We start from the raw sequence: 11,575 nt of genomic DNA, 5'->3' as shown, positions 1-11,575 counted from the left end.
CCGAGAGACACAGGGCCTCCTTGGCCCGAGCATGGCGGTCTCTTGGAACATGTATGACACATGTCTGTGTGCGACCACAGGCTCCGAAACGGCGGGCGGCAGGGACCCCTCGCTTTTTGGACGGCGAACCCAAGGCCACGGCCGGATGGTCCGAACCCCCGGCCCTGTCCCTGGGCTCGTGGGGCTGGGGGCCGGCTGGGCTCCGGGCTCGCGCTGGCGCTCGGCACCCGGGGTGCCGCGGGGGGGCGGGGAGAGCGGCCGCCTAGCCCAGCCCCGCGGATGACAGGAGCCAGGGAGCCGAGGAGGGAGGAGCCGCCGCCGCCGAGCGCTGGGCTGAGGAGCAGAAAGAGCGGGGCGCGGAGTGCGGGCGGCTGGGAGCGCGCTGAGCGGGGGAGAGGCGCTGCCGCACGGCCGGCCACAGGACCACCTCCCCGGAGAATAGGGCCTCTTTATGGCATGTGGCTGGTAACTTTCCTCCTGCTCCTGGACTCTTTACACAAAGGTGAGACCCGCGCGGGCGGCAGGGCGGCGGGGGCGGCGGAGCCGGGGCGCGCGCGGGGAGCGGCGAGGCGGGGTGCCCGGCGGGCTCCAGGTGCCGGAGGGACAGACCTCGGTCGGTCCTGGGGCCGGGTGGGGCGCAGCGGGGGCGGGGCGGGCACTCGCAGAGAGGTCAGGTGAGAGTGTGCCCTGGACCGCTCGGCCGGTCACCCGCGCCTGCCGTTTTGGGGCGCGCCCGCAGGGGTGGTGGTGGAGGAACCCCTCGTCTCCCCGCCCCCGGCTGGGCCGCAGCTCTGCCCCGGACCCTTCCCCCAGCCCCTTGCCCGCTTCCTGCGGCTTGGTGGCGCTGGGACCCCGGGGTGCCCTCCGAGTGGCGGGGTCCTCAGGCCGTGACTGTTCTCCCCGGAGTCCTCGTATATTCGGGCCTCGGACTCCGAGGCGTACTCCTCCTCCGCCGCCCTGCGCTCCTCCGCCGCCTCGGACCCCCTGCGCCGCACCGCATGGCGCTCACCCGCGCCTTGGCTGGATGCGGGGCGGGGAGAGCGGGGGCTTCCGAGAGCTGGGGTCCCTCGAATGGCAAGTTTGTTCTCCAGACCCAGAGGTCGCCTTGCCCCCAACCCTGTCTCACCCCCTGCCCCGGGCACTAGCCCCGGCTTGGCTGTGCCGCCCCGGGGCCACCTCGGGCAGCGCGCCCCAAGGTGCGAGACTCCGCTTCAGCGCCGGGTCAGCTGGACATGGGGATAGTCTTCAGTTTGTGGGGGGAGGCGTGTCGCTTTCCCTGGAGAGAAGGCGTTGCTAGGGGTGGGTCCAGGTGTCCGGCATGTCCAGACCTGCTGCTGGGGCGCCACGCACCTGATCCTCGAGGTAGCCGGGACTGGGGGTTGGAAGGGGACAGACATTTACGACCAGAGTCACCTGGGCACTGAGTCGGGACCAGGCTGTCGCTGGCTTTCGGGCTTCCAGGCTATCACAGAGGACGTGCCCTGGGGCGCGCAGATGGCGGGAGATGAGGCGGCCGAACTCCGCGCCCTTGCGCAGCGGAGCACTCACGCTCTGGTGCCAGCTCAGCTTTACCTGTTCAGCCCTCTAACTTTTCTCCTTCGCGCCCTGGGGGCGGCTTCTTCCCCCCCACCTTGCCCCGCCCGTGGCCCTGACTGAGCTCCAGCTCTCGACCCCTAGGCGATGGGGGAAGGGCAATCCAGTGGAGGGTTGGCGGTCCGGAGGGGTCTCGTTTTTCCCTTGAGGAGGCCCTCAGGGGTCTGGAGTCTGCAACCTGCCAGAGCTGACTGCAGTATCTCCCAGCTTGGGGGCGGGCTGGGGCGGGGGGAGGGTCACCCTTATTTTATTTGTAAATACCGCCTGGTTAAGGCCAGACTGAAGGCCAAGATACTGCTGGGGTTTGCCTAGAGATCGGGGTGCGGGGCGAGAGGTGGCCTGGACAAAGTAGTTGAGTTTCTGAGGCCCGATGGGGCCCACTGGGTGATAGGCCAAGGCTGGTCTAGGTTGGTTAACCCCTTGTCCCCTGCTCAGCACCCTCTCCTCCCACTTTAGCGGAGCAAGAAGCCCGTCTCCGGTTCAAAACTACCCCGCACTAAACCCCAGTCTCCCTCTCCCCAGGCTCTTCCTGCCTCCCTCCGCCCCCGCAGGCTGGCTCGGCTTGCAGCTTTAATTACATTAATATTAAAAATACATAAGGTGAGGAGCGGCAGCTTTCTCTCTCGCTAGTTCTCGCTCCGCCCCCCCTACCCCCTTTCCATTTTGTCAGGCGAGAAAGCACGGGATGGAGCTCCTGCACACTCTTGCCCAGCTTTGTCCTCAACCTTGCACTCCCCACAGCCCCCCACTTCCTTCAGAGTAGCCCATTCCCTAGGAGTGGCTGTCCCTTAGCAAGCACCTGAAGGACGCAGCCCTCCCCCTTCCAGAAGCCTGGCATTAATAAATTAAGTCTCAGCTATTTGATAGGGAGGAAGCAGATGGGGGTTGGGGGGATAGGTGGAGAAAGGCCCAGAAGGCCACAGGACAGGCTGAGGAGCAAAAACCCTTCCCAACTTGAGAAGGAAGTTGCCACTGGCCCTGGGCCCCGAGGGGAGGCTGGAGGTGTCAGGTGAGCTGGATCCGTGGTGGCCTTTGCAGCCCTGCCATCCGGAGGCTCCAGCATCTGTGTCGGGCGCCAGGGCTACTCGCCAGACAGGCCTTTCTTTTCCTTCGTGCCTTAATTGGGTCTTAGGTGCCAGGCTGGTCCCCGGGGCTTGTTCTGCTTGGAGTGGCGCGGCGGTGGGGGGCCGATAGAGAGGCGGCTGGGAGAGATGGGGTGCGGGCAGCGCAGGGACGATGGGGTTTGGTGTATTTTCTCTCTCCTTGCCAGTCACCCCCACGGCACCAAGGAAAATGTAAATGTGAGTGTTCGAGCCTGTTACAGAAAACAATATCCTCTTGCAATAATTTGTATGTCCATCTGTGAGGAGCGGGAGGAGGGAGAGAGAGAGAGAGAGAGAGAGAAAACAAGATGGGATAGAGCGTCCTCTGGATGGAATTAAGCGGTTATTGAATGTGTTTTAAGCTTCTGTTATTTCCATTCCTCTCGAAATACCTTTTTTTGATGAAGCCTGAGCTCAGACCGATTCCCCAGAACTGAACCGGGAAGGTGTTTTAATAATCGGTTATTGAGTCTCCAATAGCTGCCTTATTATAGTCAAAACAAATCCGGGTTCGGGCAGCCAGATGAACCCCAGTGAGGCGCTCTCCGTTGTTCCATCCAGCGGGCCAGCATCTGTGTTGCCTACATTTGCATTTTTACTGTGTAAAAGAACAAGCTTCCCCGGCACTAAAATTCCCGTTTTCTAAAAGCCAAAATAATGGGTTGCATTGATTTTTTTTTTTTTTTTCCCATTTCCCACCCCAGCCTCTCGGACGGGGACTCATGGTTCTTCTCTCTTGAGAAGACCGAATTAAAAGGCTTCGTCAAGCCATTAAGAAAATCTCTAACACTCTGTTCGGTGTCTAATTAGAAGTGGGGAGGGGGTTGTGTGGGGAGACGCTGGGGGAAGGTGTTTTGAAAATCTTGAAACAGCAGACACAACTTCGGGGAAGCAGGTGAAGGCCCCGTGAGCCCGAGGAGGGGGCGGCTGGGCAGAGAGGCCCCGGTTGCTGGAAAAACATGCCGGAGAATGGAATTGCCATCATGCCCGACAGACCTATCAGATGCTTCGTGTTTCTGGGCATCAAAGTCAGCTGCCTTTAATATATCTCGGCAGCAGAATGGGGAGCTCAATTAGAAACAAAAAGCAAGTAAGCAGTTGACCCAAAGGCAGCGGTTAAGTTGAGCAGATCCCCGGAGACCGGCTGGAGAGGCTTGTTTTTCTTAGATTGAGGAACCGGGAGGAGGTGGGCAAGGAAAGGGCCGTTTGGCCCAGCAGAGCTTTGCTAAACAAGCCCCCCAAAGAGCCTGGGAGCCCTCAGACGCAGGGTGGTAGTCTGCCCTAGAGCACCTCTAGGACCGCTGGCCTTCGATAGAGGGGTGCAGACCTCAAGCCCCGCTTGTCGTCTCGGTGTCTTCAGGAACTCCATCTCTGTCCCTTGCTCCGTCCCCTAATCAGCCTGGGGAAGGTGGATTTTATTTGTGGTTGAATTAAAGGGGAGGGTGATGTTCAGAGAGCTTTTTTTCAGGGGTGGGGATACCAGGCTGAGAGATTCTTACCTCCCACATGATCTTGAAGAGGTGTTTCTTGGAGACATTTGAAGCAGTCAAGAGGCAGAGCCCCCTGCTCCCAAAGTGCTTTCTCAGCCCCTGGCCCGGTAGATCTGGCCAGGACCCAGGTGCCTGAATGGGGTGAGCCACAGGCAGCAGAGATGGCAGAGTGCCAGGAACCCAAGGGCAGGCCCTAGATTTGCATATGATTTGCATACAGATTTGCATGCTGACCTAGCCAGGCCAAGAGCCTGGCCCTCTCTGTGCTAGCAGCCTCTCCTCAGGCACTTTTTCCTGGCGTGGCATGGGGGTGGGGCAGGAGCAGGAAGAAGGACTGGTGTTTTGGGTAGTGCTTCTCTCCTGCCTCTGAGCTTGAGGCCTACGGGGGCTCAGGGATGAGCTCACCTGCTAAGGCAGCCTGGAGCTTGCTGTTGGTCTAAGATGAGTGGTGATGGGCCAAGACACCCTAAGGCAGACAAGCCTGGGGTGTGGGTTGTCCCTCTTGTGCTGCAGGATGAAGAGGGTTGAAGAGTGGGGGCACTCGGGCAATGGGGATCCAGGGCTAACCCTAGATTTCTGGGGCATGTGCCCTCAGAGTGGAGGAAGCTGGGTGCTTGGGGCTGTGGTCAGTAGTGGGAGAAGCAGCAACTGATAGGAGAGGTATGATGGCACTTCCAGCTCTGGAGGGGGGTTGTGGTCTCTGAGAGATGAGGGCAGGGCCCCTGGGCTGCTTATTCTAACATTGCTAAGGCCGCTTCATTGGGAAGGCGGGCACGGTGGTCGCAGAGGGAAGTTGTGGAGTACTGCTTGGGGAGCAAACATTCAGGGCAGCTGGAATGCTCCTCCTTCCCAGGGAGCCAGCTGGGACGCCTGCAGTGGGAATGTGGCTTCCAGAATGGTTTTGTCTGCATTTCCGGGGCAGGAGCAAATCCTGCCCTGGCAGGTGCGGCTCCAAGGCCTTCCAGAGGTTTTTTTTTTTTTTTTTTTTTCTTCTGCATATCTAATGATCCAGGAGGGCCCTGGCATGGGTAGAGCCTGGGGGAGGGCTGGAGGTAGAGAGGGGAGGGTCAGCAGGCAGAGCTTCAAGTCGCTCCATGCCTAGTTCTTTCAATCCGAGCCTTTTATATATTGGGGTTGTAAAGAGAAAAAAGGTGGCAACTCGCTGGTGTGGAAATTCAGAGTCAAAGCAAACCCTCCATTCATATCCCAGCTCTGCACTTACTAGATACGTGACTTTGGGTCTCTCTGAGCCTTTCTCCAGCTATTAATTGGGGTTAAGGGCAATAGCACACATAAGGTAGTGAGAATGTAGTTGGTACTCAATAAATGCTAGACCTCTTCTTTTTTCCTGCACTGCTCCCACCTTCCTCCCTCTGCCCTTACCTCTGAATAGATCATCAAGTCCTGTCCTGAGTAGTTGAATCAATCAGCTGCAGTTTTGGCCAAACCAACTGACTTAGACCTATAGCAGTAAGACTGTGGGGTGGCAGGGACAGGGGACATCGCTGCTTCCTTCTGCCACCTCACCCGGGAACCTGCAGGACCCATTCTCAGCGAGATAGCTGTGTCCCTGGGAAACCCAACACACTCCCTTTCCCCAGCTATAGCTAAGCCACCAGTGGAAAAGAGATGAGGGCAAAGGTTGGCTCTGGACCTGGCTATGAGGGGGAGGCAGAGGCTAGTTGCACACCTGCCAAAGGAAGGCCAGGCTTGGTTGTGAATCTCTACCATAGTTGGACAGAATAAGCACTATCTTGGATTTAATGCCATGACACCTGTATAAATGGGCTATGCAGGGTGAGCCCCATCCCTTGTAGCTGGATAGATTTCTGTGTCTCTCTCTGCTAGGATGAGCCTTGCTTTTTTGCAGGTAGTTTTGTGTATAGAGAACACCCCTGGTAGCCCATGACCTTGGGGGTCCCTGGAACCACTTCTCCCATTATGACCCAGTCAGCCAGAGTGAAGCAACATAGGACCCAGAGGTCAAGTGCTGCCCATGTCAGCGTGTGGTCTCTGGGTCCACGACTGCCAGAGTGGCTTGGGGGCACAACAGCCTGTGTGCCCTGCTTAACAGATGTTTGTTCTGTGCTGCATTAGCCTCAGGGTACCACCCCTGCCATCCAGCTGCTACTCCCCCCATCCGTTCAGACCCACCTCCCCCATGCCCTTGCTCTCCCTCATGCCTACAGTGACAGTTTCCAAGGTCACCACCATCTTCATTAGGAACAGGGTTATTCAAATGATGGGGTTGCATATCCATTATGCGTGTGCGTGTATGTGTATGTGTTGGAAAGAAGGTTGTGGGCCCACATGGCAAAGCTCAGCCTGATTTCAGCAAGTTACCTAAGAGTTCCTATACCTCTATTTCATCATCTGTAAAGTGGGGGAAATAACGGGACCCTGACTGTTCCACGGGGCACCTGCTATTATGTGTGTGCAAGAAGGATAAGGGGCCTATCATTGTGCGTCGTGTGACAACGCGTTGTAAACCAAACAGGGCAACCTGTGAACACACATGTAAAAACCACAGTAAAACCCTTCTAGCCTTATAAATCCTTTGCTGAAATGTGAGATATAATTACTGTCACTTCATCAGACAGGAACAACCAAAGTCTCCCAGCTGTGTGTGGCTGTCTCCCTGCTCCTGGGCCCCGCATGTATAGCAACGTGGGCAACAGCAGATGAGGTCCAGACAGGCTGGCAGTTGTCCTCTTGGAGCTGACTTGGCCTGTAGTTGCCCCTGTGGCCCCAGGGGGCGGTGGCGGGGGGGGGGGCGCCTACCTCTGCTGGCTCCCCAGGTCCAAGGATGCGGGGTTATCCCATAGTCCTCTGGACATAGTCTGCAAAGGTGATTCTCATTGCTGGGAATCCCCAGTCCCTTTTGGGAAGAGCAAGTCCTACCTGTGTGACCTCATCTGAGGTAACAGCCAGCACCAGAATCGAGACCCTGAGAACGTGGCCGAGTCAGGGTTGTGATCACTTTGCTTCTGGGATGGCCCCCCTGAGCCATGGGGTCTATGGGTCTCAGGTCTCGGGACCTGTTTTTGGGGTGTGAGGGAGAGATCTGATGACTGTCACGGGTAGAAGTCCTCCAGGTTGGAAGGCACCTTTGAGGACACAAGCTGTCCCCTCATTCTTCTGCTCTGGCGCTTCCGGGCACAGAAAACACCTTCCTCTGAAGGCAGCCTGTTCTGGCCACACAGTTCTGACTATCACAGAGCTCATCCTCCGAATCCACCAAGCAGTCTAGGTCTTGGGCCTTCTGCTCCTGGGCCCTGGTTCTGCCTTTTAGGCCAAGGGATACCGGTGAAGCCCTCTTCCGCTTGACAATGCTGTGACCATCTGCAGACAGATGTCTGTCACGGAGGCCACTTCTGCAGGCACCCAGCTCCCCTGCTTGCTCTCCTGCTCCCCCATTAATGTCTTGGCCTTTCCCCACGAGTGCCCCCCCCCCCCCCGCCATTCCTGCTTTGTTGGGCTCTACAGGCAGGGTGGCCAGAATTCTAAGAGCAGTAGAGACTGAGTGGGGACTGGCAAGCTGTGTACCTGGGGTGAATTCCAGTGCCCCTCTGGGCCTCAGGCTCCCCATCTGTAAATGAAGGAGATTGGACAAAATAATCTCTTAAGTCCCTCAAGCGTTAACAATCTAAATCAAGGACTCTCTAGGGACAACTGTGCTGTCTGAGCCGCCTCCCTAGAAAGACCTTCTGGCGGTGAGGGGCCTTCTCCTCCCAGGGCCTGTCGGCCAGGGGCTAGGAGATTAAAGAGTCTGTTCGGCTGTCAGCTGTTGGCTCATAACTCCTGGAGCCGGTGGTGAGGGGCCTTGTAGGTGGAAGGATGACTGATCTTTACTGGGTCTTACAGGTTTCTGGTTGCCAGTTATAGGAACTATGTTTATGCTGAGAATTGTTAAAAACAAAACCAAAAAATCCCTCTGGGTTTTGGGGAGGTGGAGGACTTGGGCATTTGGAGCCATCCTCCTCATCGGGATAGGACTGCTTCCCTAGGGGGATTTGCAGACGGAGACTTTCTGGTCACCTCCAGGACTAGGGTAGGGGTTGCTGGCGTTCAACTGTGGGAGGGTGTCCCAGGGATGAGATGTTGGAAGACTGGGACAGTCCCAAGTACATAAGAAATGTCATACCCCGAACTTCTCTCCTTCACCAGAAAAACCCCCGTCATGGTGTGTGCACACCCTGGAGACAGTCTGAGTCCAGAATGTGATGTGCTCATTGAGAAATGCAGCTATGGCTAGTGTGTGAACACACCGAGATTACTTGACCTAATATCGTTTTCTTTTCTTCTCTCCTTCCTTCCTTCTTTTGTTTCTTTCAGTTTCAGAGGTAGAATTGACTGATTCCTCATATGCGTATAACACCCAGGTTCATTCCACCAACTAACCTCCTGTTTCCTTATCTGTAAAATGGGGTCTGGGCAGTAGCTACCTTAGAGGTGGTTGTAGGGGTTAAATTGACTGTAGTGCCAGGCAAGGGCTGCTCACAGTGCTTGGCACAAGATAATGTTACAGAGAAATGGTGATGGTAAGCGGTGGGGCAGATGTGCTAGGTTTGGGGGAAGCATGGGACTTGGTCTGGGCTGCTCAGTCTTGCCCTGGGGCAAGTTCCAACTCAGAGGGCCTGTAAATGCTCTGACACCCTCTGGGGAGACTGGCCCTTCTCCTCCCCAGGGTCTAGCCTCAGGATGTCTCAAAGGTGAACAGGAAGCAGGTTTTCTGATGAAGGAACCAGACCCTGTCTCCTGGGTCCTGACCCGGTTGTGCTGAGGTCCCATTGGTGGATTCCCTCTGGACCCAGTTTTTCCAACTGTGGGATACAAACAGAGTGAGGGCAAATAATCTATCTTGTGTGAAAACCTTTGTATGCAAATGCAGCGTGGTAATGAACTTGGCAAATTAACCCCAGAAACTCACCAGGCCAGATCCGCATAAAAAAAAAACAAAACTCTGTGTGAGGCCTGGGGGCAGCAGCATGCGGCCATCGCAATGTTTTGTTGCTATTGATCACACCACTATTATTTTATTAACTCCATCACCGAATTAAGTTAATTAACATGGTGCTAAGGCCCCCGTCCTCTAAGCCCTTGAAAACGGGCTATTGTTGGAAAAGGTGATATGGAAGTCTGGGGTGGCCAATCTTCTTCTCTCTAGGGAGCGTTACTCTGACTTGTAGACAGAGGACCACATGCATCAGAAATAGTTTCCAGGCCCTCCGTGAACCTGTTAGGTAAGGATCTGCATTTTTAACCAGCCCTCCAGCTGATCATACATCATGACGTCCGAGAACTGTCTTTAGTAGCTGTCGCTAGTGCGGTAGGTGAGAGGTAAGTATTTGCGGTGGGATATTTGCTCCACAAATAACCGCTTGCCTGTTAAGATAATATTCCTAATAATAGCAACAAATACATACGTGTTGCTAGGCACTCAGATTCCAGAAAATGTCCTTTACATGAATGCATCCAACCTAACAATCCTTGAGGTCACCCCCATTTGATGGATGGGGAAACTAAGGCACGCAGAGGTGAGGTTATCTTGCTTAAAAGTGACAGAGCCTGGATCAAACCCAGGGAGCCTGGCTCCAGAGTCTTGGCCTTGAACCACTGTGCAAAGTGCCGGGAGCCGGGAGGCCCAGGGGATAGAGTGGTGATGGGGATGGGAGCTCACAGTCCTGCCTGCTTCCCCTGCCCTTGTGGCCCTGGGACCCACTTGCTATGTGCAGGCATGGACACCCCCTTGCTGGCTCTTGCCCATCTCTGGGGGGCGGGTTGCAGGTCCAGCCCTGACAAATGCTCCTGGTTGAAAAGTCCAGTGAATGAGATGAGTAAATATTGTAAAGGAAGAGAACAAAATGACTCACTTCTCCCAGTGGAGGCGGCGAGGTGTTAATATTTCAGTTCCCTTGGGTTGTCATTGGTGATGACTAGGGATGATGACATGGGGGTACTTCAGTGTCCACCTGGGAGGAAGCCCCAGTGGGCCAGACACCCCCAGCCCAGCCCAGGCCAGCAGGGTGTGGGCCCATGGGTGTCCAATACACAGGGTGTCAAGTTCCCTTTGCCCAGCTAATCCGGATGGCCAGACGGCGGGAGGGCTAGCGCTGGAGTTGATGTGATGGATATTTAGGTTTCTGTGGTGACCCTGGGGGCAGCCCAAATGCCTCGGGGCGATTTCTGGTTTAAAAATATTGCGCTGCTATTTCTACGCTTCTAATCTCCCAGCGATTTGGAGCCTGTTTTCTGAAACACGGCATCGGGGCGGTGTTCCACGTTAAACGGCAGAGAAGATTAAATGGGTTTAAGTCTGGGCGTCTGTCACATCACATCCAAGCCCATAACTTCCATTTTCTATTAAAAATCCATTTCCCCCTTTGACCAGAAGAAGCTTTGCTGTTGATCTGAATGTCTCTCTCTTTATTTATGAAGTGTTCCCCCCTCCTCTCTTTCTCTCTGTAAATATGCCTGCTTCTGTCTGCAGAGAGGAAAGAGCTGGGCAGGGGGGCGGTGGGGGGAGCCGCTGAGATTTGAGGGGGAGGTAGGAGTTTCCTGTGTGAGGGCATGGTTTCCAAACTGGGACTGGCTTCCAGAGAAGAAGTCGGAGGCCCTCCTAAGGCCCCAAACTTTGAACTCTCCAGCATTTAGACAGAAAACACTCAGGCTGGGGACCCGATGGACCTTGACTGAAGGATGGCTCCTCCTCCTTCGAGCTGTACAATCTCCCCATGAGCCTCTTTTTCTTTACTGATAAAATGAGACTAACAGGACCACCTTAGACCTTTGTGTGAGGGTTAAGTGAGAGAATGTTCTGGAAGCATGCAAGCAAGCCCAGTGCCAGGCATGTAGCGGGGGCTCAATCAATGTGAGTCTACTCTCTTTGGAGAACTTGTACCGTTAGCTAAGCCACCAAGCCTTCAGGGAAATAAGTATAAGGTCAAGATGAAGTTAGGCCCAGGGTTAGGCACAAGAACCTGCCGGAACCCAGTTACCAAGCCTGCAAACTGCACTGCCGTTGCCTTCTACCGCAGAGGGGCCAACATGCCAATCCAGCTGTTTCTGCCTCTTCTCCCCAAGCCCAGCTGGCACTCCCGCCTGGAAGGTTTCTGTGGGGTCCCCCAAACATGCGGTCTACTGGCTGCCACAGAGGCCTTGTTCAGGCTGGTCTCTCTGTTGGGAGTGCCCTTGTTTAGATCTTCCTTCCAGGCTCAGCTGGAGCTCTCCCATGCCCAGCCCTGTCCTCTAGCTGCAGACTAACTTGCATATCCCCTCAAGAGGGCATCTCAGAACTGGTACTTTCCATGCACATCCCCCAGGGCTCGGGGCTAACCATCCCTATTCTCCTTTAAAGGCCATCTCCTTTACCAGCTCCTGGAAGGTGGT

The 11,575-nt window shown here is 55.7% G+C and overlaps 1 protein-coding gene across 2 annotated transcripts in view; it reads left to right on the top strand.

Moving 5' to 3' along the window:
* The first annotated feature begins 299 nt into the window (after nucleotides 1–299).
* DSCAML1 (DS cell adhesion molecule like 1) overlaps nucleotides 300–11,575 on the top strand; it is a 339,394-nt gene continuing 328,118 nt past the window's right edge. Inside the window, exon 1 of one of the 2 annotated variants that reach the window (XM_082683408.1) lies at nucleotides 300–502. In XM_082683408.1, the coding sequence (XP_082539534.1) occupies nucleotides 457–502 (46 nt within the window). In that variant the 5' untranslated portion in view covers nucleotides 300–456. Of the gene's footprint in view, nucleotides 503–1,344; nucleotides 1,363–11,575 lie in introns of those variants that run through there. The other variant, XM_082683409.1, reaches the window with a different exon arrangement.

The sequence above is a fragment of the Mustela nivalis genome (assembly GCF_964662115.1).
Source record: "Mustela nivalis genome assembly, chromosome: 9".
In the NCBI taxonomy this organism is placed as follows: Eukaryota; Metazoa; Chordata; class Mammalia; order Carnivora; family Mustelidae; genus Mustela; species Mustela nivalis.
The sequence above is the reverse complement of the archived record's forward strand: the minus strand, read 5'-3'. Positions and strand labels throughout refer to the sequence as shown.